General features: G+C 35.9%; 1 protein-coding gene across 1 annotated transcript; it reads left to right on the forward strand.

Moving 5' to 3' along the window:
- Positions 1-23,421: 23,421 nt before the first annotated feature.
- Positions 23,422-24,378, forward strand: LOC127558033 (olfactory receptor 145-like). The gene has a single exon (XM_051991263.1). It carries the CDS (start codon positions 23,440-23,442, stop codon positions 24,376-24,378), a length of 939 nt encoding a protein of 312 aa, XP_051847223.1. The 5' UTR covers positions 23,422-23,439.
- Positions 24,379-24,673: the final 295 nt, after the last annotated feature.

Here is a 24,673-nt window from a genome sequence, read left to right on the forward strand (position 1 = left end):
GAGTAATGTATTGATCAGCAGACAAGAAGGAATTTCTCCCATTTTTTTTTTTTTTTTACTAAGATGAAAAGAATCTGGTTTTGGGGCTGCAGCCATAGGGACAAAGAGAGAGGGACCCAGTATTGTTACCTCCAAGCCTTACAGAGCTGTCTGAGGCCAAATACAGAAAGATTTCTCAGATCTATTTCATTTCCATTTAAAAAAAAAAAAAAAGCTAGTAGCACTATAGTGTGAGGAAAAGCTGCCACTGATTCAGAGAGGCTTGGGGTACAATTTGCCTTCTGAATTTTAAAAGGTTATGGGGGAGGAGTAAGAAAGTAGTGGGGAGTGGGTCAGAGGACTCTGGGCAAGCCCAATTACCCAGCTGGAGGGCATCAGTTTTAAGTGCCTAGTTTCCATAGTGATTTTATCATAGCAACCTAGCAATACTACCAGTGTTGGAACTTGCTCACAAACTCCTCCTGGTGGTTAAACTTAGATAGGATTTGCCTTTTGTTAGTAAAACCAATTTGGTTCATTTATGTACCTGATTCCCTTGGGAAAAGTTGGGAAAAAGTCACATCTTATTTATGTCATGTGCCAATTACTAGACAACTATGGAATCAGCATAAGACACACTATTTGGTGTGGGATAGTTATCTCTTGGAGATTGTCACATCATGGTTAAAACAAGTGATATGGAGTATATACACTATTACTCTTGATACACCTTTCATTGAAAGACCTATACTAGGGATGGGTAACAGGGGAGTAGGTTGATTCAGGATTGGGACAATATTTTTTTTTATCTCTTCACACCTTTGTACCTGTTTCTGCAACATGTTTCAGAGTTCAGTATGCTGATCTCAGTTTTGCCTAATATCACATGTTCATTACTAGTGTTATTCAATCATATCTGACTATTTGTGACCCCATTTGGGAATTTCTTGGCAAAGATATTGGAATGGTTTGCCATTTCCTTTTTCAGCTCATTTTAAAAATGAGGAACTGAAACAAACAGGATTAAGTGACTTAGCCAGGATCACAAAGTCTGTTTCTTAAGCCAGATTTGAACTCAGAGAAATGAGTCTTACTGACTTCAAGCCTGGTACTCTATTCACAATGCTATTAACTGCCTCAGGGTTAATAGCATTGGGGAACAAATGTGTCAAATTTCAACAGACCCGATGTATCTTTTTTTAAAGCTATTTTTGTTGACTTTTTTTTGTCTTTATATCATCCATCCCTTGTATACTCCCATTTGTCTTGGAGATTTTTCTTTCTTTCTTTTTTTTGCAAGGCAATTGGGGTTAAGTGACTTGTCCAGGGTCACTAGGACGTATTAAATATCTGAGCTTACGTTTGAGCTCAGGTCCTCCTGACTCCAGGACCACTGCTGTATCTGCTTTGCCATCTAGCTAATCCTATAACAAATATATATTTTTTTAAGAGGAAGAAGAGAAAAACACTCCACAAAACTTATCAATATGCCTAAAATTGGATGTTATATCCAATAGTTCACTTCTTTGGCTTCCCATTTCTGCAAATGGATAGGGAAGATGTATCTTCTCATATTTCTTCTTTGAGGCCAAGCATATTCTTTGTTTCTTTGTAATTTTGCAACCTACATTTCCTATTATTGCTTGGTGGTTGTTTTTCTATTTGAATTGTTGCAATTGTGTATGTCATTTTACTGTCTCTGCTTCATGTTCAACTCATTCCTATTCTTCTTTGTATTTATTATATTAATATACTCTTATAGATCAGTAATTTTCTATTACATTCATATAACTATATATCTTTTAGTAACTATTTCTAGTGTAATAATTGACATTCATATAGAGATGTTGCCAGCTTCTCGTAACTTGAATCCAAGTTCCATCAGGCTAATATAGAGTTGTATTTGAAAAATAATTATTTAGTTTGAAAAAGATTATGTCTTTTTAAAAAGTGGGTTAGAGATTCTAATATATGTCAGTGGAATGAAATGGGAGCCCCAAAGACTAATATCCTAGATTTCATTGAGAATGCCATGAGTTTTAGATAGTCCCATCATACTTTTACCTTGTCAAATCACATATTGAATCTATGCTCCAATTTCAGGTTCTGGGTATTTGGGTAGGAGATTGACAAGTTGGAGTTATATATAATGGAATGTCACCAGGATACTGATATATCACATAATAATTGCTTATAGGAATTGGGGATATTTAGCCAAGAGAAGATTTATTTAAGAGAAGGTGAAGATCTGAAAAACTGGGAGAAGTTTTAGATTTTTTGTGTACTTAGGCTCAGAGGAAGAATTAAATAGAAATGAAGAGACAAATCAAAGCTTGATGTGAAGAACAAACTGCTTAACAATTGGAGCTATCCAAAACTGGGCTACTTCAGGAAGTAGTAGACACCCCTAACTATATGTCTTAAAGCAGAAGCTGGATGACCACTTATCTGGAATATATGTGAAAAAGGTCCTTGGTTGAAAGATCTTACTCTCCCTTCTAAAACCTCTTCCAGTTCTGAGGTTGTGTGATTTCTATTCTTGGAAATCAGTACTGCATGTATATTGAGTCTACTGGTATTTTGCCTGGATCTGTCATGGATATTGGGAAGATTACCTGGCTTTTTTGGATAATGCATTTCTTGAGCTTTCAATATAAACCATGGCAAAGCAACAGAACTAACCAATCTTTCTCAGACCTATATAATATATTCTCTTTCACATCAGAAAAGCATCTGAATAGATTTTAAGATGGTGAAATGAGACTATTTGCCATTAGTTCACTGATCAAAAATGTTCAAAGTATATTATCGGTTCTGAAAGGCATGAGCAAGTATTTAAAATATCCAGACTGAGTCAAGAAAACTTTTCTCTGCTCAAACACAGAACTTATTCTAAAAATTTGAGGCAGATTGGTCTAGAGCACTGGACTTTTAGTTTGGAAGATTTGGGTCAAATCATGACGCAGACAGTAGCTGTCAGATTGTAGATATTTTTCTTGAACTTTCTCAGATTCAATTATGGGCATAAAAACAGTTTGCCATTCCTGTGTTTCCTTCTCTTTTGGGATAATTCAGTGGGCCTGTTTCTGGATAGACATGAAAGAAAGGCTTTCCCTTTCAACCTCAGAACACATGCAAATATCTTATGATACTAACGCTTGGCCATGATGACTCATGAGTTCCTAACATTTAGGAGTGAATGATCTTTTAATTGGTTGCTGAACCAGAAGTACATAGATACAAAAAAGTAGCCATCTTTGCTCCCAGTTCTCTCTTTCCTTGTGTCTTTTGAGTGAAGAGGATGGTTGTGGGCTGCTGGATGGAGGAAGAAGTGACTGCTCTATCTACCACTGCATGTCTTCAATTGCCTGTCTTTTCTACTGTGTTTATTCTTTTCAGATTTTAGCTGAATGAGTATATTGAGATAGGAATGGCTAGCTATCAGAGATGCTTTCCACTGGCAATCTAAATTAGTGGTGAAGTCTGCCAGAATAGAAGCGGCCTATCATAGAGCTAGCAAGAGAATTCCTCGAGAGTTATAGCAGATCCATTAGTTGAGACTCCTTGTGACAAAGAGAAATACAAGTTATGGAACCCAGATGGAACTATCCATAGAGTTACAACTAAAGGACATCTCATGAAGACTCTATAAAGAGAGAAAAGGGCATTTTGGCCAGGATTTGGGAGTTATCCTTTAGCTAGCATCTTCTTTACCCATATCCTTCCCATTCTTTCTTTCTTTTTGGGGTGTTTGAATATTTTTATTTTGCCAATTACATGTAAAATAAGTTTTTTTTTTTTTTTTTTTTTTTTTTTTTTTTACATTTTGAGCTCCAGATTCTTTTCCTTCTTCCCTCTCCCTCACTGACAAGGCACATATGAAGTTATGCAAAACATAGATTCCCCCCAACAAACTCTTAAGAAAAATAAAATAAAAAAGTATGTTTCAATCTCTGTTCAGACACAATTAGTTTTTTTTCAGGCTATCGATAGTATTTTTCATCATAAGTCCTTCAGAATAGTCTTGGATCATTGTGTTTCTGAGAATAGCAAAGTTATTCACAGCTAGTCATCATAAAATATCGCTATTGATTTTGCTTGAGCTTATGGAGGACTTTTCAGGTTTTTCTGGGAGCATTCTGCTCAACATATCTTATAGAATAGTAATATTTCATCATAATCATTATGCCACAATTTATTCAGCCATTCATCAATTCATGGGCATTCCCTTAATTTCCAATTCTTTGCACTGAGAAAAGAGCTGCTATAAATATTTTTGTACATATAGACCCTTTTCCTTAAAAAAATTCTTTTGTTTCCCATTATTCTTTAAGTTTTAGCCTGCTTTTCTCTGTGAATTTGTATATGTATTTGCAAGGGGATAGTGTGCTTCATGGGGATGGGTTTGGAGAGAAACTGTTTGGAAATGGCAATTCTTGCTATAACTTCTAAGGACAAAAATATCTTTTACAAATGCTAATTGATGTCAACTGGAGGCACAATGGATGGTGACTTTTGAATTTTAACATGAAAAGTCTCAGCCCCATAGTATCATCCTTAGAGAGAAGTAATTATTGCATTCTGTGAACTAAATCTGCTAGAATAGTGTGAAATGAGAGATTGAATCCTTTCCAGAAACTGAAAAAGTAGAATTAGATTCTCAATATTTACTTGAAGGGATTTCTTGAAAGGCTTTTCAATACTAATTTTATATGTAGTTTCTTTGTTTTTTTTTTCTAAAAAAAGTCTTTCATTATCACACATTAAAATTTTTTCCTGTATCCCTTTTCTTACCTCTTCTAAAGAACCATCCCATAAGACAAATAATATGTTGTTAAGGATTTAAAAATAAATAAAAAGAGGTTAAAAATTAGCATCACAGATCAGATTGAAAAAGTATGAAAACATATGCAACACTTGTGGTTTGTTAGTATCCTATCCCTTTGTTTAAGCCATATACTTTTATAATAGTCATTTTTGAATTTGGGGGGATTTGTTTTTTATTTTCATTTACATTGTTGTACTCATTGTATATATTGTTTTCTTGGTTCTGTTTACTTCATTCTCTTCTATATTCATCTAATTGATCATTCATTACAGCACAATAATATTCCATTCCACTCACATATCACAATGTTTAGTTATTTCCCAATAAATGGGCTTTTTATTTCCAGTTCTTAGTTATAACAAAAAGTGTTGCTAAACAATTTTTGGTATATATGGAGAATTTCTTCTTACTACTGGTTTCCCTGAAACATAAGACTAGAAACAGAATCTGGGTCAATCTATGAATATTTTAGTCACTTTATTTGCATAATTTCCAAATTGCTTTCCAAAATGGTTGTTCCATCAACAATGCACTAGTGTGATTATTTTCCCAAATCCTCTCAATCATTGAACTATTACTAGCTTTCATCATTGTTACCAATTTTCACAGCATGAGGAAAAGCCTCAAGATTGTACTGATTTGCATTAGTGATTTGGTGTAGTCTTCCATTTGGTTGCGAATAATTTGCAATTCTTATTACAATGATTTGTTCATATATTATAATCATTTATCTATTATCTGTTATTTTTTCACATATTTTGTATAACAAACTCTTATCAGAGAAATTTACAAAGATATTTTCTCATTCAATTGCTTTTCTTCTTAACCTAGGTGCATTAATTTTGTGGAGAAAATTTTCAGTTTCAAGTAATAAATTATCTATTTTTATTTGTGTGCTTTGGTAGATTGATCCCCAGGTATTTCATGCATTTTGTAGTTTTTTAGAATGTAATATTTCTATTTCTTTCTATTATTACCTTGCTACTTTGTTATTATGATGTAGAATGGATGTTCCAGGCTTGGAGTAAGGAAGAGTAATCTTCCTGGCCTCAGATAACAGCTATATGAACCCAAGCAAGTTTCTTTAACCCTATTTGTCTCAGTTCCTAGAACCACTCCATTATCTTTATCAAGAAAATCACAAATGGGATCATGCAGAGTTGGGCATGATTGAAAAGACTGAACAACAACAAAATATAGAAATGCAGTTGATCTTTGAAGGTTAATTTTGCAAATTGCAACTTTGCTGAAGTCACAGATTCTTTAGGAGTTTAAAAAATATATCACTGTACTATTAGCAAATAGAGTGTTTTATCTGCTCCTTACTTTTCTTTATATCTTTAATTTCTTCTTCTTGACTTAATGTTATTGTTAGTATTTCTAAAGTTATATCAAATAATAATGGGGATACCAGATAATATATTTTTCTTCTTTATTTATTGGGAAAGTATCCCTAATGCATATGATGATTGCTTTTGATTTCAGATTATTTATATGATATTAAAAAAGATCTCTCTATGCCAATACTTTGTTGGATTTTTTTTTTCTTTTGGCATCAATGACTGTTGAACTTGGTCAAAGGCCTTTTCTGCATCTCTTGAGGTAATTATATGATTTTCAATGTTTTTGCTTTTAATATGATTATATTGTTTTCCGGTGAGATTGTGTATTCCCTTCTTATTCCAGATTCTGTAGTTTCAGACATCTTTTAATCCCCAGATGCTTTATTTCCATGTTTTTAAAGCAGAGTTACTGTCTATAGTTCTTGTCCAACCAATCTCTGAGATCTATTTATTTGATCTGGTCTGGAGCAGTCAAATGATTTGCTAGTCAATCCAATAATCCTTTCTTAATTACTTTCTCCTTTTATTTTTTCCTCTAACATAATCTCTTTCCAATTTAGCTTTCCTAAATATTAAAAACTGTTGATATATGCAATTAGTAATAAGGCCTCTTGTCTTATTCTAAACATTTTTTGTATCATATTTTCTTTTGCATTGCATTTGAAATAAGGAATAATATTACTAAAAACTTAAAAAGCTTCTCTTTCATAAGAAAAGAGGTTTTTTTCCCTAAAAAGAACTGTTTAATAGAAATTATTTCATTTTCAGGAGGGTAGGAGTTGAAGCTATGTAATACAATTTCATTTTGGTCTATGAGTGATGATACCTGAAATACCAGGAACATATCCTGTTATGTGTGTGTCATTCTTATTTTTAGAAGATGCTTATTAATTATTTGCAAAGTGTATTGATAAAACTGGGAATTGTTAACCAGGAGAAGATAAGATTTTTTTTTTTTTGGTAGGGGGAAGAGACTACATATAGGCTTATAACCAAAACTTCAAATAATAACTAGCTTTTATATACCATTTAAGGTTTGCCAAGCACTATATAAAATAACATTTCATTTGATGTTCACATCAACCTTGCAAGGCAGTTACTCTTATTCTTATTTTACAGATGAGGAAACTGAGGAAGACAAGGGTCACACAAGTGATAATTATTTAAGGCTATATTTGAACTCAGGTCTTCTTGACTCCAGGACTTTATCTAATGTACCAGCTAATTGCTTAATGTTTTTGGGACTGTGATAAGAAAGAACTAGTATTATTCTACGTGGTTCCAGACATCAAAATTAGGATAAAAAAGTGAAATTTACCAGGAGAAATTTTTTTGCCTTTAAATGAATAAAATATATTAATCATTAGAACTGTTAAAATGGAATTGAGGGATTAATTTTTAGTGAATTTCCCATCATTGGAGATATTCAAGGAGGGGCTAAAGCGCGAAATTGTTAAAGATATTGTACAGAAAATCCATTCTGTTAATAGTGGTTAGATTGGGTGACTTGTGAAATACTTTCTGTTTTTAAAATAGGAATGGGAGCTCTTTTGGTACCAATGGTGGAATGGGGAAAGAACCCTCCCTCCCCTGCAGCCCTTCCAAATTCTCTTCCAAACAACTTGAAAACTATCTCAAAATTGATTTAGGAGAGAGGGGGAAGCATCTTATGAGCATATTAAGAAAGGTCTGTTTTACTGAGGTGGGAAGAAAGTGAAATCTGAGAGTAGTAACAGCCAACCTCACATCAGGGGTCTGCAGAAAGTTCCCAGCTTGGGGCAATTCATTAATGAGGTCTGACTCTCTTGCAAGCCAGCAGTCTGTGCAGCACAACAAGACCTCACTCCAGTACCACCATTGCTTATCAGTAGTGAGATCCCAAGTCCAGGACTGTCTAGCAGTAAGACCATGCTCGTAGACCCTCTGGCAGAGGAGCTCTATTTTCATAGTAATACAGAAATCAGGTCATGTTTCTGGGGCAAGCAAGTAGCTTGGTCCGGAAAGTCAGTAGCAAAACCCTGAACCCCAGCACAAGAAACTTAGGACAGTATAGGACTGGATCCTGACTCTCACATAAAAATACCAAGTCACAAAACTGAAAAAATGAGTAAAAAAAATTGACCATAGAAAGTTACTATGGTGACAGGAAGGATCAAAGAATAAATTTAGAAGATGACAACACTGTCAAAACGGCTACATATGGAACATCAAAGAATAATGTAGCTTAATCTCAGACAAAAAAGAGCTACTGGAATAATTTTAAAAGGATCTAAAAATCACATTAGAGAAATAGGAGAAAAAACTAGGGAAAAATGAGAGTAATACAAGAGAATCATGAAAAAAGGGCAATAGCATGGAAAAATTATTCAAAAATTCACTGAAGAAAATAACTCTTTTGTAGAAGACTGAAACTCTGAATAGGGGTACTTGAATCTGAGAACACAGTGCACTTAAGGCTAATTACCTATTTGATGTAAGACAATGGCTCTATTAGCATATATTTATATGATGGCTCTCTTCATGACTGGCACCAGCCGAATGGGTGATAGTGAAATAATCTTAAGAAGGATTGGAGGGCTGAGGGAAAGAAGTCAATGTGTCTTGACTGCAAAATGAGGAAGAGAGAGGCTGGAGACTCCAGACTTCAAAACTGAGGACACATCTTTGGCAAGCCTTGTGGCAGTTTGCTTGCCTCCTTCATTTCTCCCCCTAAAGACTAAGGTCTTTGATTTATCCTGACTCTGGCTGACCTCGGGGTCCTCCAAGGAACTAGCCTGTACTTCACAATTGGCACCCAACATGCACCAAAGACCCTAATTTCACTGAAGAAGTCCCTTTGAACAGGAAATAGGGTAAGTATTAAAATAGACAAACAGGGAACTTACTTTGTTAAGGACTAACCTAGTAACTTCCCTTTTCTAGCTGAAATGGGGCAGATATTAGGAAAAGATTCAACCCCACCCCCAACTCCATCCTGAAGGAGATCTACAGGAAGCATACTCAGACTGATAAAGAGACAGGGTTTGCATGTAACTTGAGAGCAGATTGATTGACTTGTGGATATATTAGAATGCATGTTGCCTTAGTTCTTCAAGGAAGAAGAAATAGAGGCAGATAATTGGAAACTAGTAGATCAACTATGTGAATAATACAATGATAAAGGTCCTGTGTGATGATCACATATTTTAAAATTAGCTGGAGTCAGGAATTCAAGTTAAGGGAAAATCTTCAATCTTTATTCTTTTTGGAGGTGAAGGGGGATTAGCAATGTGAGCAGCTGCCACAGGAACTAGCCAGCAGTTTCTTTCCGCTTCTCTCTCCGCCCCTCTGCCTCCATCCACCAAAATCATCATTTCCCATACAACACATCAGGACTTGCACAAAGAGTGGGTAGGGGCCATTCTTTCTCCAAGCATATATATTAATAGAGTATGGTCCAATTACTATTTAGCCTCACGTGCTTGGGACCTCAGTGTATCAACTCGAGCTTCAGCCCATTGCATCTCCCACTTTTTTTTGTTTTAGAACACAGGTAGTCATGCCATCCCTGACTCCTCAGGGAGATCAGAGCCCCCAAGGGGAGGTGATCACAACCTCCCTGACTTCTCAGGAAAGGAGGTGAAAGCACTGAAAAGGAGGTGATCACGCCCTCCCTGACATCTCAGGAAGGGAGGGGAAAGCACTAAAAAGGAGATAATCACGCCCTCCCTGACATCTCAGGAAGGGAGATGAAAAGCACCAAAGGGAAGTGGGGGTTGCTAGTGGGTTTCTGGGCTGAAGGGTCTTATTATGCACAAACCCATCAGCATGGGAGGTATTACACAAGCACATAGCAATAACGCAGAGGCTATTAGTGATGACTCTCCCCACAGTCAGTGCAGGCTCGATGTGGTGTAACAAACATGAATTGTACACGCAAATAACAGTATAACAAACAATATAAATCAACATGGTGTTGTAAAAGATTTGCAGAAGTCCTAGAAGGAGAATATGTAAACAGCAGCCTTCTTCAGTAGCCAAGAGATAGTCCAAAACCAATCTATTGTCCATTGCTTCACATATCAGGGAATCCAATGATCCCCGCAAGTTTTTGAAATCCTGCAAAAGTCTTTTTATGTGTTAGGGAATGCAATGATTCCAGCAGATTTTGAAGTCCTATAACAGTCTTATCATATCTCAGAGAATCCAATGATTCCTGAGGGTTTTAAAGTCCAACAATTTTCTATGTCCATGAGTCAAACGCCATAATTGCCACGCTCTTTCAATGGTGAGCACAATCAGCAACAGAACCACCCGATATTTCTTGCGTCTTCTCCTTCGTTTCAAGGGTCTGCTCCATCTCTCTGCAATGGACAAGGTAAATATGGCTCTTTGGTAACTATCTGATTCCTTTTCCACCTATAGAGACACAAGCAAACCCTCTCCCCCAAGCAGTTAACCTATCTAATTCCCTTCCATTCACCACTTTCTGGGTCTCTCCACATCACCTGGTGATTATCTAAAGATAGTGGAGTTGCTCGCACTGGACACTACCCTTCCAGTGGGTTATAAAACCTGTCTGCCGGAGCCAGTGCATCTTTATCAAAAATCAAGAAGTTAATAGTATAAAGTGCTAGATTTAGTAGTTCTCTAGGGTTACCTGTGGCTCCCCCTTTCTTTTGTTTTTGGAGCAGCGTCTTAATGTCTCTGTTTCTCCTTTCTACTATTGCCTTTCCTTTAGGATTACAGGGCATGCCAGTGGTGTGTAAAATCTTATACTGTGCACAAAAGTGTGCAAAATGTTTGGAGGTGTATGCAGGACCATTGTCTGTTTTTATTGTTTGTGGCACATCCATAACGGCAAATGCTTGTGTGAGGAATTCAGTGACCACCCAGGCTGTCTCTTTTGCTGCTGGTATTGCAAAAGTGAATCCTGAAAAGGTGTCTACCACAACATGGATAAAAGACAGATGACTGAAAGATTTATAATGGGTCACATTTGCCAGATTTCACTGGGTCTCAAACCACGAGGATTCTTCCCTGGAGGTAGTGTAGGAGCATGGAAAGGAAGGCAAGCTGTACAGGCTTTTACTATGCTCCTAGCTTCCTCTCTTGTTATTTCAAATTGTAAATGTAAAGCTCAAGCAGCCTGATGGTATTTATAATGAGATTCCTGGGCTTCTTGGAATAAAAGGAGTATTGACCAACAATTTTAGCTCTTATTATCCAGGAGACATAAATATAATATCTGATTTGGCCTATTCAGTAGGTGTGGGACAAAAAATTGCCACAGCCCAAATAAAATTTGTAGCCTCTAATATATATCAGCTCTTTAAGGAACTTTGAGAGCAAGTGAGAAAACATCCAGGTAAGATTTATATCTTTCATGTCCACTCTCACAGTGGACTTCCAAGTTCTATTTTTGATAGTAATTCAAAGGCAGATAGCCTTCTAACCATGTTGACAATACTCCTTTATTTCAGGAGGCCCAGGAATCCCATTCTAAATACCATCAGGCTGCTGGAGCTTTACATTTACAATTTGGGATAACAAAAGAGGAAGCTAGGAGCATAGTAAAAGCCTGTATGGCTTGCCTTCCTTTCCACCCTCCTATGCTCCCTCCAGGGAAGAACCCTTGTGCTTTGAGACCCAGTGAAATTTGACAAATGGATGTAACCCATTATAAATCTTTTGGTCACCTGTCTTTTATCCATATTGTGGTAGACACTTTACAGCATTCACTTTTTCAATACCAGCAGCAAAAGAGACAGCCTGGGTGGTCACTGAATTCCTCATACAAGCATTTGCCATTATGAGTGTGCCCCAAGCAATAAAAACAGATAATGGATCTGCATATACTTCTAAACAGTTAGAAGTGCACAGTATAAGATTTTACACACCACTGGCATACCTTTTAATCCTCAAGGACAGGCAATAGTAGAGAGGAGAAATGGAGACATTAAGATGCTCTTCCAAAAACAAAAGAAAGGGGGAGCCACAGGTAACCCTAGAGAACTACTAAATCTAACCCTTTATACTATTAATTTCTTGATTTTTGACAAAGATTTTGGCTCCGGCAAACAGCTTTTATAACCCACCCGAAGAGCAGAGTCCAGTGCGAGCAGCTCCACTATCTTTAATAATTGCCAGGTGATGTGGAGAGACCCAGAAAGTGGTGAATGGAAGGGACCAGATAGGCTAACTGCTTGGGGGAGAGGGTTTGCTTGTATCACTACAGGTGGAGAAGGAATCAGATGGGTGCTAATGAGCCATGTTCACCTGATCCATTGGAGAGAGACAGAGCAGACCCTTGAAACGAAGGAGACCCAAGAAACATCGGGTGGTTCCATCACTGACTGTGCTCACCACTGAATGAGCATGGTAGTTATGGCATTTGATTCATGGATATCAAACATTGTTAATGAATGAGACTTATGCAGGACTTCAAAACCCTAGAATCCCTGAGACATGATGAGACTCTTGTAGGATTTGAAAGCCCTGAGGAATCATTCGATCTCTGAGAAATGATGAGACTGTTGCAGGACTTCAACATCTGCAGGAATCATTGGATTCCCTAACACATAAAAAGACTGTTGTAGGACTTCAAAAACTTCCAGGGATTATTGGATTCCCTGACACGTGAAGCGATGGACAATAGATTGGTTTGGGACTATCTCTTAGCTGCTGAAGAAGGCATATGTGTGACTGCTGTTTACATACTCTCCTTCTAAGACTTCTGGAAATCTTTTACACCACCATGTTGATTCATATTGTTTGTTATATCACTACTTGCATGTACAATTCATGTTTGTTGCACCACACTGAGCCTGCACTGATTGAGGGGAGGGTCATCACTAATAGCCTCTGTGTTATTGCTATGTGCTTGTGTAATACCTCCCATGCTGATGGGTTTGTGCATACCTTTTTCTAGTAAGACCCTTCAGCCCAGAGACCTGCTAACAATATCTGGTTTGACTCCCCACTTCCCTTTGATATTTTTCATCTCTCTTCCTGAGATATCAGGGAGGGCATGATCACCTCCTTTTTGGGGTTCTCACCTCTCTGAGAGTCAGGGAGGGCATGATCACCTGTGTTCTAAAACAAAAGGAAGTGGGAGTTGTAGAGGGCTGAAACTCTGAATAGATGTATTTGAATCTGAGAATGCAGAGCACTTAAGGCTAATTACCTACTGGATGTAAGACAATGACTCTATTAGCATATATTTAGATGATGGCTCTCCTCATGACTGGCACCAGCTGAATGGATGGTAGTGAGGTAATCATAAGAAGGATTGGAGGGCTGGGGGAGAGAAGTCAATATGTCTTGACTGCAGAATGAGGATGAGAGAGGCTGGAGACTCTGGACTCCAGAATCCAGGATACATCTTTGACAAATCTAGTGGCAGCTTGCCTACCTCCTTCACTTGTCCCCCTAAAAACCAAGGAATTTGATTTGTCCTGACTCTGGCTGACCCTGAGACCCTTCAGGGAGCTACCTGTACTTTGCACTCTCTAAAAAATATAATTGGTGAAATGGAAAAAAAATACAAAAACTCAATGAAGAAACTAATTCTTCAAAAATTAGAATTGGACAAATGGAAGCTAATGACTCTATGAGACATCAAGATATAAAAAAATTTTTAAAAAGGAATGTGAAATTTCTCACTAGAAAAACAATTGATCTGGAAAATAAATTCTTGGACTATCTTCAGGTATCACCAACCACGATGTTAAAAAGAAAGCCTGAGCAACATCTTTCAAGAAATTAACAAGAAAAGCTGTTCCAATATTCTAGAATCATAGTGCAAAACAGAAATGGAAAGAATTCACCAACCACTTTCTATAAGTGATCCTTAAATGAAAACTCTCCAAAATATTATGGCCAAATTTCAGAGCTTCCAAATCAAGGAGAAAGTAAAGCAAATAGTCAAAAAAACCCAATTCAAATATTGTAGAGCTGCAGTTGGGCAGAGGTATTTTGGTAGCTTACACATCAAAGAACCAGAGGGCTTAGAAAATGTCATATTCCAGAAGGCAAAGAAGTTAGGTAATAACCAAGAATTGCCTACTCAGCAAAACATAATATAATTCTTCAGGGGTAAAAATGGATATGTAATGAAATAGCAAACTTTCAAGCATTCCTAATTAAAAGACCAGAGTTGAATAAAAAATGTGATTATTAAATACAAGTCTAAAGGAAAACATAAAAAGGTAAAACAGAAAGAAGAAAGAGAAAACATAATAGATTTAGTAAGGTTAAGCTGTTTACATTTCTGAATGGCAAGATATTGTTTATAATTCTTTTTTTAATGAAAGCTTTTTAATTTCAAAACATGCATGGGTAATTTTACAACATTAATCTTTGCAAAACCTTGTGTTCCATTTCCCCCATCCCCCCAGATGGCAAGTAATCCAATATATGTTAAACATTGTACAACTATATGTTGAATCTAATATATGCATACATATGCATGCAATTATCTTGTTGCACAAGAAAAATCAAATCAAAATGGAAAAAATGAGAAAGAAAACAAAATTCAAACAAACAACAACAAAAAAGTAAAAATGCTATGTTGTGATCCACAATTAATTCCCACAGTCCTTTCTCTGATTGTAGATGGCTCTCTTCATCACAAGATCATTAGAACTGGCCTGTATAATCTCCCTGTTTGAAAAGAGCCACATCCTTCAGGATTGATCATTGTATAATCTTGTTGTTGATGTGTACAATGATCTGCTTCTGCTCATTTCACTTAACATCAATTCATGTAAGTCTGTCCAACCCACTCTAAGATCATCCTCTTGATAGTTTCATATAGAACAATAATATTCCATAATATTCATATACCATAATTATTTATAATTCTTAAAAACTTTATTACTATAAGGGCAATTAGAAGGGATGCAGATGAGACAGGTTGATACTCCAAAAAATAAAATAAAGGCATGAGAGAGAAGATTACCTGGAAGAAGTAGAGGAGAGATGGAATGGGGTATCCTGAAAAATTTCTTGCAGATAAGCCTGTATTTGCTAGAAAGAAGAACTGAGAAGCAAGGCAGGATAGTAATGATGTGAACTCTAAACCAGCCCATTCTGTTCCCCTTGTCAGGAAATGCTAGAGATCAATTTTCCCAGACTGTCTTGTTAGCATATGATGATGGGAAGCTGAAACTTTTAATCAGCTCATCTAGTCTCCATTGTAAGTAAATTTAATCCATCCATCCTGTCTCCAACCTCTGAAATTGTCTTGATTATCATATCTTTAAATAAGAATTGGAGCCCGGTCAGTCACATAGATTCCTGACTCCTCCTTGATCCTTCTCAAACTCCTCCCATATTCCTCCCCTTACTCTCTAGACCCTGGTCCCTACTGCTCCTATCCCCTCAGATTTTAAAGGTTCCTGAATGCAGAAGGAAATTGCTTAATCACCTAAGATTCTTGCCTAGTCATATTTGGTTAAGTTTGTGAGCTATTTCATGTAATATATTATAAATCTTTGCTCTGTGATGGGTGTTTCTGTCACAGTTGTTTCAATCATTCAATGAACCATTATGTTCTCTCAAATCTACTTCATATAATCACATCAATAAGACTCCTTCACGCTACCTATGTTTAAAGTTTAAAGGATAATTTAAGGAAAAAAATAAAAAAAATTGTCTTTTGATTATGGCCCAAATCAAGAGACAGACAGAAAATAGTAACTTTCCTCCTATTTATAAAAGTCTGAAGATTTGAAAGTAGAATTAGGGAAGGAATTTTTCTTTTGAGTACTTCCTTGAAGTAAAAGCCACTATTTTCAGGGTGGGAGGGTTTGTGTGTATGGTGCAGCAGCTGCTAGTGTTTAGCTGTAGGATAATGAGATTCCAAATCAAGCTGCCCATAGACAGTATGGCTGTGTGAATCCAAGCATAAAGTGTTTCTACTGTGAAAGGGAAAGGTCAGATTACTCAAAACCATTTTTTTTTTTAAACGGAAAAAGGGATGCTAGACATAAAAAGTAGAATGATTTTAAGATTTATTGAAGGAACAACTTTATAGGAAAAGAGAGATGAAGTCTATGGATCTCTCTTTTTCTTTTTAATGGTATTTTATTTTTACAAATACATACAAAGACAGTTTTCCACATTCACCTTTGTAAAATCTTTGTTCCAAAATTTTCTCCCTCTTCTCTCCCCTCCCCCAAGGCAGCAAGCAATCTGATATGTTAAACATGTACAATTCTTCTAAATATATTTCCATATGCATCATGCTGAGAAAAAAAAATCAGTTCAAAAAGGAAAAACACGAGAAAGGAAAAAAAACAAACAAACAAACAATAAAAATAAAAATGTTGAAAGTATTATGCTTTGATCCACATTCAGTCTTCATAGTTCTCTTTCTAGATGTGGATGGCACTTTTCATCTTGAGTCTTTTGGAATTACTTTGATTCACCTCTTTGAAAAAAGCCATGTCCCTCGCATTGATCATCACATAATCTTGGTGTGACCAAATACATGTTTTCTTGGTTCTACTCACTTCCCTCAGCATCAATTCAGCATCAACCTGATCATCATTTTTTACAAAACAATAATATTCCATTACATTCATATACCATAATTTATTTAGTCATTCCCCAATTGAAAGGCATCTACTCAAATTCCAGCTTCTTGCTACTACAAAAAGAGCTAATAAGACACTTTTGCAAAAGTGGATCCTTTTCCTTCTTTTATGATCTCTTTGGGACAAACCCAGTAGAGACACTGCTGGATCAAGGGGTATATATAGTTAGATAGTTCTTAGGGCATAATTCCAAATTGTTCTCCAGAAAGGTTGGTTTATTTCACACCACCACAAACAATGCTTTAGTGTTCCAGTTTTCTCACATTCCCTCCAATATTCATCATTATCATTTTCTGTCATCTTAGCCAATCTGAGAAGTATGAGGTGATACTTCAGAGTTATCTTAATTTAATTGCTCTAATCAGTAATGACTTAGAAGATGTTTTTCATATAACAAAAAATGGCTTTAATTTCTTTGTCTGAAAATTTGACCATTTATCAATTGGGGAATGGCTTGTATTGTTATAAATTTGAGTATTTGAATGTGTTTTAGAAATGAGCCCTTTGTCAGATATCTTGATATAGGGTGTTATATGTTGGTCAATGCCTACTTTCTGCCATCCTATTTTCTAGTTTTCTTAGCAATTTTTGTCAAATAATGAGTTCTTATCACAGAAGCTAAAGTCTTTGGGTTTATCCAACACTAGATTATTACAATAGTCACTGTTTATTGTGTTTTGTGAACCTAACCTATTCCACTGATCCACTATTCTTATTTCTTAGCCAGTATCAAATGATTTTTATGACTGTTGTTTCATAATAAAGTTTTAGGTCTGGTATAGCTAAGGCTTCATTTGCATTTTTCCTTAATTTCTTTAAAATTCTTGACCTTTTATTTTTCTTGATGAATTTTATTATTTTTTCTAGCTCTATAAAGTAATTTCTTGGCAGTTTGATTGGTATGGCTGATACACAAGTAGATTAATTTAGGTGGAATTGTCATTTTTATTATATTAGCTCAGTCTACCCATGAACCTTGATATTCTTCCAATTGTTTATATATAACTATTTGTGTGAAAAGTGTTTTGTAATTGTGATCATATAGTTCCTGGCTTTGTCTTGACAGACTATCAAATATTTTATATTATTTATGTTATTTTAAATGGGATTTCATTTTCTATCTCTTGCTGCTGGGCTTTGTTGGTAACATATAGAAATTCCAGTGATTTATATAGATTTATTTTATATTCTGCAACTTAGCTTTCTTTGTTAACTGTTTCTAGTAGTTTTTTATTTGATTTTCTAGGATCCTCTAAATATACCATCATATCATTTGTAAAGAGTGATAATTTTGTTTCCTCATTATCTAGTCTAATTCCTTCAATTTTTTTCCTTCTTTTATTGCTAAAGATAATATTTCTAGTATGATATTAAATAATAGCAACCTTGTTTTCCCCTGATCTTATTGGAAAGTTTCTAGCTTATCCCCATTACATATAATTCTTATTGATGGTTTTGGATAGCTGTATATCAAGATTTTCCCTAATCTTTTTAGCTGGTAGTGCCTATCACCTAAAATTGCATTGCTTTCTATATACTTGAATATACTCATGTTGTCTCTCTGAAAAGAATATAAACTTCCTGAGGGCAGAGAGATCACCTTGATTATTATAATAGTCTTTTAATCTGCCTCCCTGCTTCAAGTGTCTTCCCATTATAATCTAACATCAATATAGCTTCCAAAGTGATTTTCCTAAAATGTAAATCTGATGCTGTTGCCATTCCTCATTCCCAAATCCCCAAACTCTTAACGTCTCCACATTATCTCTAGGATTAAATTGAAACTTTGGTATGTTAAACTTCACAATATGACTGCTTTCTTTCTATGTTTTTAGGATTTTAACCCACTTATCACTTCTATACCATATTGGTCTACTTATAATTCTTCATTCACATTGTTCTAGGTTCTATATTTATTTACACTGGTTGCTCCTCATGATAGAATGACCTATTTCCCTTCTGTCTATACTGGCACAATTCAGGGAAATGTATTGTTCAGCTTCAGAAATCAAAAAATGCCAAGAAAGTACTTAGTAAAATTGTAAAATTAACCAATTTCCCCATTTTTTCTGTCTGCTATTTTAAAAAAATTTCCTTTATTCTCTTTTCTCTGACCTTTATTTTCTTTTTCCATTTTCCAACCATAAGAAGTGTCACTGGATCATAAGAAACTAGAAAGGTAGAAAAAGACTAGGTTATAAAGAGCTTTAAAACCCAAGGAAATAATATTGTATTTCATTCTGGAAATGAAGAGCTACTGGATTTATTGAGTTGGTTGGGTGGCTTGCCATAGTCAGACCTGCACAGACCTGCAGGTCATTTTGACAGCTGAGTGGAGGGAATTCTGATGAAGAAAGACTGTAATTTAAATTACACTTCAAGTGTTCGAGAGGAAATTATTACTGGAAAACTCATGCAACTTAGTAGGTGCAATAAATATTTGTTCAATCAGTGGTACAATGAGAAGAACATTAGCTTAAGTTGCTTGGGGGCTAGTCTTAGCTCCTTCAATACTATCTATATATGTCAAAAAAAAAAAAAAAGCAAATCTCTGGATCTTAATTTCCTTACATGTAAAATGATTTATTTGCACAAAATGTTTATCTTAGGCTCTTCACTCCCTTTTCTTTTCAAATCAAATTATCATGAAATTTAATCAATTCTATATTCACAAAATCTCTTAAACATGAGTTATTCTTCTTGCTCATACACCAACTGTCCTAATTTAGGTCCTTTTCATTTTTAGTTTAGACTATTGCAATAATTTTCTAACTGGTTCTTTTGCTTCAAATCTTGTTTCTTCCTTTTTTCCTCCTCATTGTTTTCAAAGTGATGGTCAATGTCTGCTATTGCTATGCTTTAGAGATAGATAACAATATAGTATGGTTAAATGAAAACATGCTGAATCAATCACAAATCTGGATTTGACTCTTGGTTCTAATACTTATTACTCCTTGTACCAGAGACAAGTCACTTAACCTCTGAGAATCACATTTGTCATCTGTAAAATATTTGAATAGAATAACTTTTGAGGTCTCTTCTAAATCTAAATCTATGATCTCTGTGGAATGGACACAGATAATGTGATTATAATTTGCAGCCTAGGAGTAGGGAGAGGTGGTAACTATGACATTAATTATTGTAATTCAGTCATGTCGGACTCTGTGTCTTTGTAAACCATACTGTCCACAGGATTTTCTTGGCAAATATAGAGGAAGAATTTGCCATTTTCTTCTTCAGTAGATGAGGGAAAACAGACATTATGACTTGCCCTAAGAGTCTAAGGTCAAATTTGAACTCGGCTTTTCCTATCTCCAAGCACAGTACTTTATCCATTGAATCACCTATTTGACAGTAAAAGGCTGAAACAATAACTTGATGGTGGTGATAGCCTATTTCCTAAAATTTCTATTTTTAATTGCCTCTTCTTAGCCCTTCACTACGATCACAGAAGGAGCAGCATTTTCCATGGTATGCTGGTAGAACTGTTATGTCTATTCTTTTAAAATGCTTCATTTAGGTCATCAAGAATGATATCAAAAGTAGAAACATATCAGAAATGTTAACTGAAAATGTGAAGAAATTTTTGGTCACAGGCTCACCCTTTTCTGGAACACTTAGTTCTTGCTGAATGAGGTTTTAATATTATGTGTATACATATGTTAGCTATTGTTGTTGTTATTATTATTATTCTCCTTATTCTTGTCTTTTGTAATAGAATTGAAACACAAGTAATGCAGGGACAAGTCACTTTACTTCTATTATTCTTTGTTATTTAATGTTCTAAATACGATTACATAGATGGATAAAATAATTACTTTAGGTTCTTGAAGAAAAGTATTGTATGTAAAAAAAAAGCATTTTTGGGTAAATTCCAATAATAAAAAGAATGATGAGAATGGTATGTACCTCAACTTGTTCCCATGCAACTTTGATTTCTTCTGCTAGATGTTGTCAATTGTAATTCTACCCTCTTAACTCAATTATATTTTATATTTAAAGATAATTAATTGCATGTCTTTTCCATTTTTTTCTTTAACACTCATTTCATTTATAAAAAATTTAAACTCTTTTTAAAAACCTCTTGCTTTATCTTTTCCAGAAATTCTAGTTGAATTTGTGTCCAATCTGTGTTTTTCTTTGGCTTTTTTTTGTAGATGTCTTTTGAGTCATTTGGAGTCATTCACTTCTTTTGGGTTTGGATCTTGAGCATTCTTATTACCATAATAGCTTTTGATGAAGGGATTCTTTTTTTCTTCTCCTTTTCCTTCTCCTGCTGCTCCTCCTCCTTTTCCACTTTTCTTCCCCCCCTTCCTCCTTCTCCTTTTCCTCCTCCTCCTCTTTCTCCTCCTCTTCCTTTTCCTTCTCCTCTTCCTCCTCCTCTTTCTCCTCCTTTTCCTCCTTCTTCTCCTTCTCCTTTTCCTCCTTCTTCTCCTCCTCTTCTCTTCTTCCTCTTCTTTTTCCTCCTCTTTTTCCTCCTCCTCTTATTCTCTCTCTTCTTCTTCTTCTTCCTCCTCTTCCTCCTTTCATCTTCCTCCTCCTCTTTTTCTTCCTCCTCTTAATCTTCTTCTTTTTCCTCCTCTTAATCTTCTCCTTCTCCTTCTCCTTCTCCTTCTCCTTCTTCTTTGGAAATCAATGCATAGTTAACTGAGCCCAAAGGAAATTATGAAGCCCTCAAGTGGGCTTCACAAGGAAAAGAGAAGAGGTCCCAGATAGTCTCAAAGGATGTTTAGGCTTAGACAGTATGTTATGGATATAAATATATCAAAGACTGAGAAGGAACAGATATACAAGGAGGAGGCAAAGCAATGATACTGTTCTTGAATACTGTCACTATTAGCTTTACTTAACTGATGGCAGGGTGTTATTAATACTAATATAATACCTTTGTTACTACTGTCATTCACCTTCCTTAACATATTATCTCCATGAATTCCTATTAGTGATGCAAACAATCTCAATTTTGAGCAGTTTAACACTGTTCTTGGGATAGTGTTGCCCCATTTAACACCACCATGATTCTTGAAGGCTGATATATCAATTATTTGTTTACTTATTTATTGAGGCCAAGGTCTGCACTATATTTCTCTCCAAGTTTTAGGATAGTATCTATAAAATGTGTTTAATAAACATTTATCAAATGACAAAAAAATGAGGAGTTTTTTAGTCTGAAGAAGATTCTTTTAGATTGGTGTAAGTCCATGAACACTTTATTCAAGTGTTTGAGCGTCATGTTGAGGAGTAATTAATGTTACTCTATGTACCTCCATGGTGTAGAACTAGAACTCCTGGGTTGAAGATATAGGAAATCATTTTTTGGCTTAACTTTTAGGGAAACCATCTTCACCATTAGGATCAGAATTTCCCATTACTAGAGAGGCTCAATCATAGGCCAGATTGCTATTTATTAAGAATAGTTACTAGATTAGGTGATTTGTGAATAGGAATGAATTTTCTCATTAGGTTAAGCCTAGCCTCCAGTAAAAAAAGAGGGAATCAGAGGCCTTATTCTCTCATCACTGGTAACTAAGCAACCCTTGGTGTATAGTCAAAATTTTAGTAGAAGATTAATTCTCTATGGAGCCACTGTTAATAAAGTTGCACTCCTAGGTGGGGAATGCATATTTATTTTCTTCCCTGAAGAATCTGTTCTCATTGGGGACTCTAGGAACATTTTGATTCTGATCTCTAGAGCCAGGATAAGCCTCCTGTGTTCTGTCTTCTACTGACTATGGGAACAATAAAAAGAGAAAAATTTGACTGGTAAAGCCACACTTTGTAATTGTGCTTCTTAGCTCAGAAGAGAATCTTTGAAACTAAGATCTGTGGTTGAATAATTGAATTAGGTTCTATAAATACTTCACTGTCAACCTCACCAAAATAATTTTCTCCAAGAACCCAGAGACTGGGGAGGCAGAAAAATCCATTATTGATGTTCTGAGCCAGAATGAGGGCATTTTCCCCAAGAACCCAGGAATTGGGGAGGCAGAAAAGTCCATTACTTATGTTCTGAGCCTGAATGAGGGTGAATGAATGTTAGAAGAGTCTCCCTTATTCCTCTTTCTAAAGCCATGATCATGGGATCTCAGAGTTCTGTGAAATCCATCTTCTCTAAGAGACTGATTAGAGTGGATTGGTGAGTGTGCTATGTAGAATACAGAGAGACACTTAACTTTATAGTGTATATAGAGCTTTATCTGAGTATGTGCCAGAGGGGAGGTCTTGATTGTGGTCCTGGATCACAGGAATTCTCACTCTGTAAGTATCTCAGAGAGCCTATTTCCTTATCCCTAAAATGCAGCTATTAGTTATGTTCCATATATTGACAAATTCCTATACAAAGGAGCTGAAATATTCTTGACACACAGCAATAATTGGATTAGGAAGAGAACCATTGCTTCTTCCCCACCTCTTGGTCTTCTAATAGTTCCAGGTCTTATTTTGGAGGTAGGATCAGAAAAGGTTTTTTTTTTTGGTGGTTGTTGTTGTTGCTATTGTTTTTTGGCAACTGTTTGTTTTAGAGATTGTTATAAAGAACATTCAGATCCATTGTCTATTCTGTTGGCAACAAGGACATAAGTTTGATGAATGATCAGAAGAGGAATGGATTTAGAGTCTCCAAGTATACATCCCCACTTTGTCAGTAGGGTAGATATTTTCCCTTCTTATTCTGTTCTTTCCTCTTCCTACAGATTCTTTCCAGAGAAGAATGGCCACAGGAAATGACTCCTCAGTGACAGAATTTTTTCTCGCTGGTTTAACGAACCAACCAGAGCTCCAGCTTCTTCTCTTTTTCCTGTTTTTAGGGATCTACATTGTTACTGTGGTGGGGAACCTTGGTCTCATCACTTTGATTAGGTTGAATTCCCATCTTCACACTCCCATGTACTACTTCCTCTTCAACTTATCCTTCATAGATCTCTGCTACTCCTCTGTCATCACTCCCAAAATGCTAATGAATTTTGTGTCAGAGAAAAATGTCATCTCCTATTCAGGATGCATGGCTCAGCTGTACTTCTTTTGTTTCTTTGGACTTTCTGAATCCTTACTTTTGTCAGCCATGGTGTATGATTGTTACATTGCTATCTGCAACCCTTTACTTTATACCATCACCATGTCCTCTCAGGTCTGCTCCCTACTAATGTCTGGCGTATATGTGTTGGGGTTTGCTGGTGCCATGGCCCACACAGGATGCATGCTGAGACTGGATTTCTGTGATGGCAATGTCATCAACCACTACATGTGTGACATACTTCCCATGCTGGAGCTGTCCTGCACTAGCACCTATGTCAATGAGTTAGTGGCTTTCATTGTTGCCAGCATTGACATTGGAATGATCAGTACCACTATTTTCACATCTTACGCTTTCATCTTCTCCACTATCCTCCGCATTAACTCCTCTGGTGGCAGGTCCAAAGCTTTCAGCACTTGCAGCTCCCATATAATCACTGTTTCTCTTTTCTTTGGTTCAGGAGCATTCATGTACCTCAAACCTTCCTGTGTTGTGTCGATGGACCAGGGAAAAGTGTCCTCTGTGTTCTATACCATTGTAGTGCCTATGCTAAACCCCCTGATCTATAGTTTGAGAAATAAGGATGTCAAATTGGCCATGAGGAAAATGATGAGACAAAGAATGATCTCCTGGTGAGCATCAGGGTCAGTGTCAGCAACAGTATTCAAATTTCTATTGGCTTTATTGAAGTATATTGTTGAAAGAATACTGACTTGAATGCTCCTCCTCCACTCTCACCACAGGAGTATTTAACCAATCTTTGGAATGGTTTATTTATATCATATAGAAGGATTTATTTACCAAAATTTTCCTGGGAAAGGTCTTTTAAGAAGTGTGCTTCTTTAGGCAATTTAATTCTAACTCTAGTTCAAGAAATTTCATAGAATTTTTCATAGATTGGTATACAAGGAAAGTTGGAAACAAATTTTGT

Source organism: Antechinus flavipes, chromosome 3, assembly GCF_016432865.1.
Source record: "Antechinus flavipes isolate AdamAnt ecotype Samford, QLD, Australia chromosome 3, AdamAnt_v2, whole genome shotgun sequence".
Taxonomy (NCBI): Eukaryota; Metazoa; Chordata; class Mammalia; order Dasyuromorphia; family Dasyuridae; genus Antechinus; species Antechinus flavipes.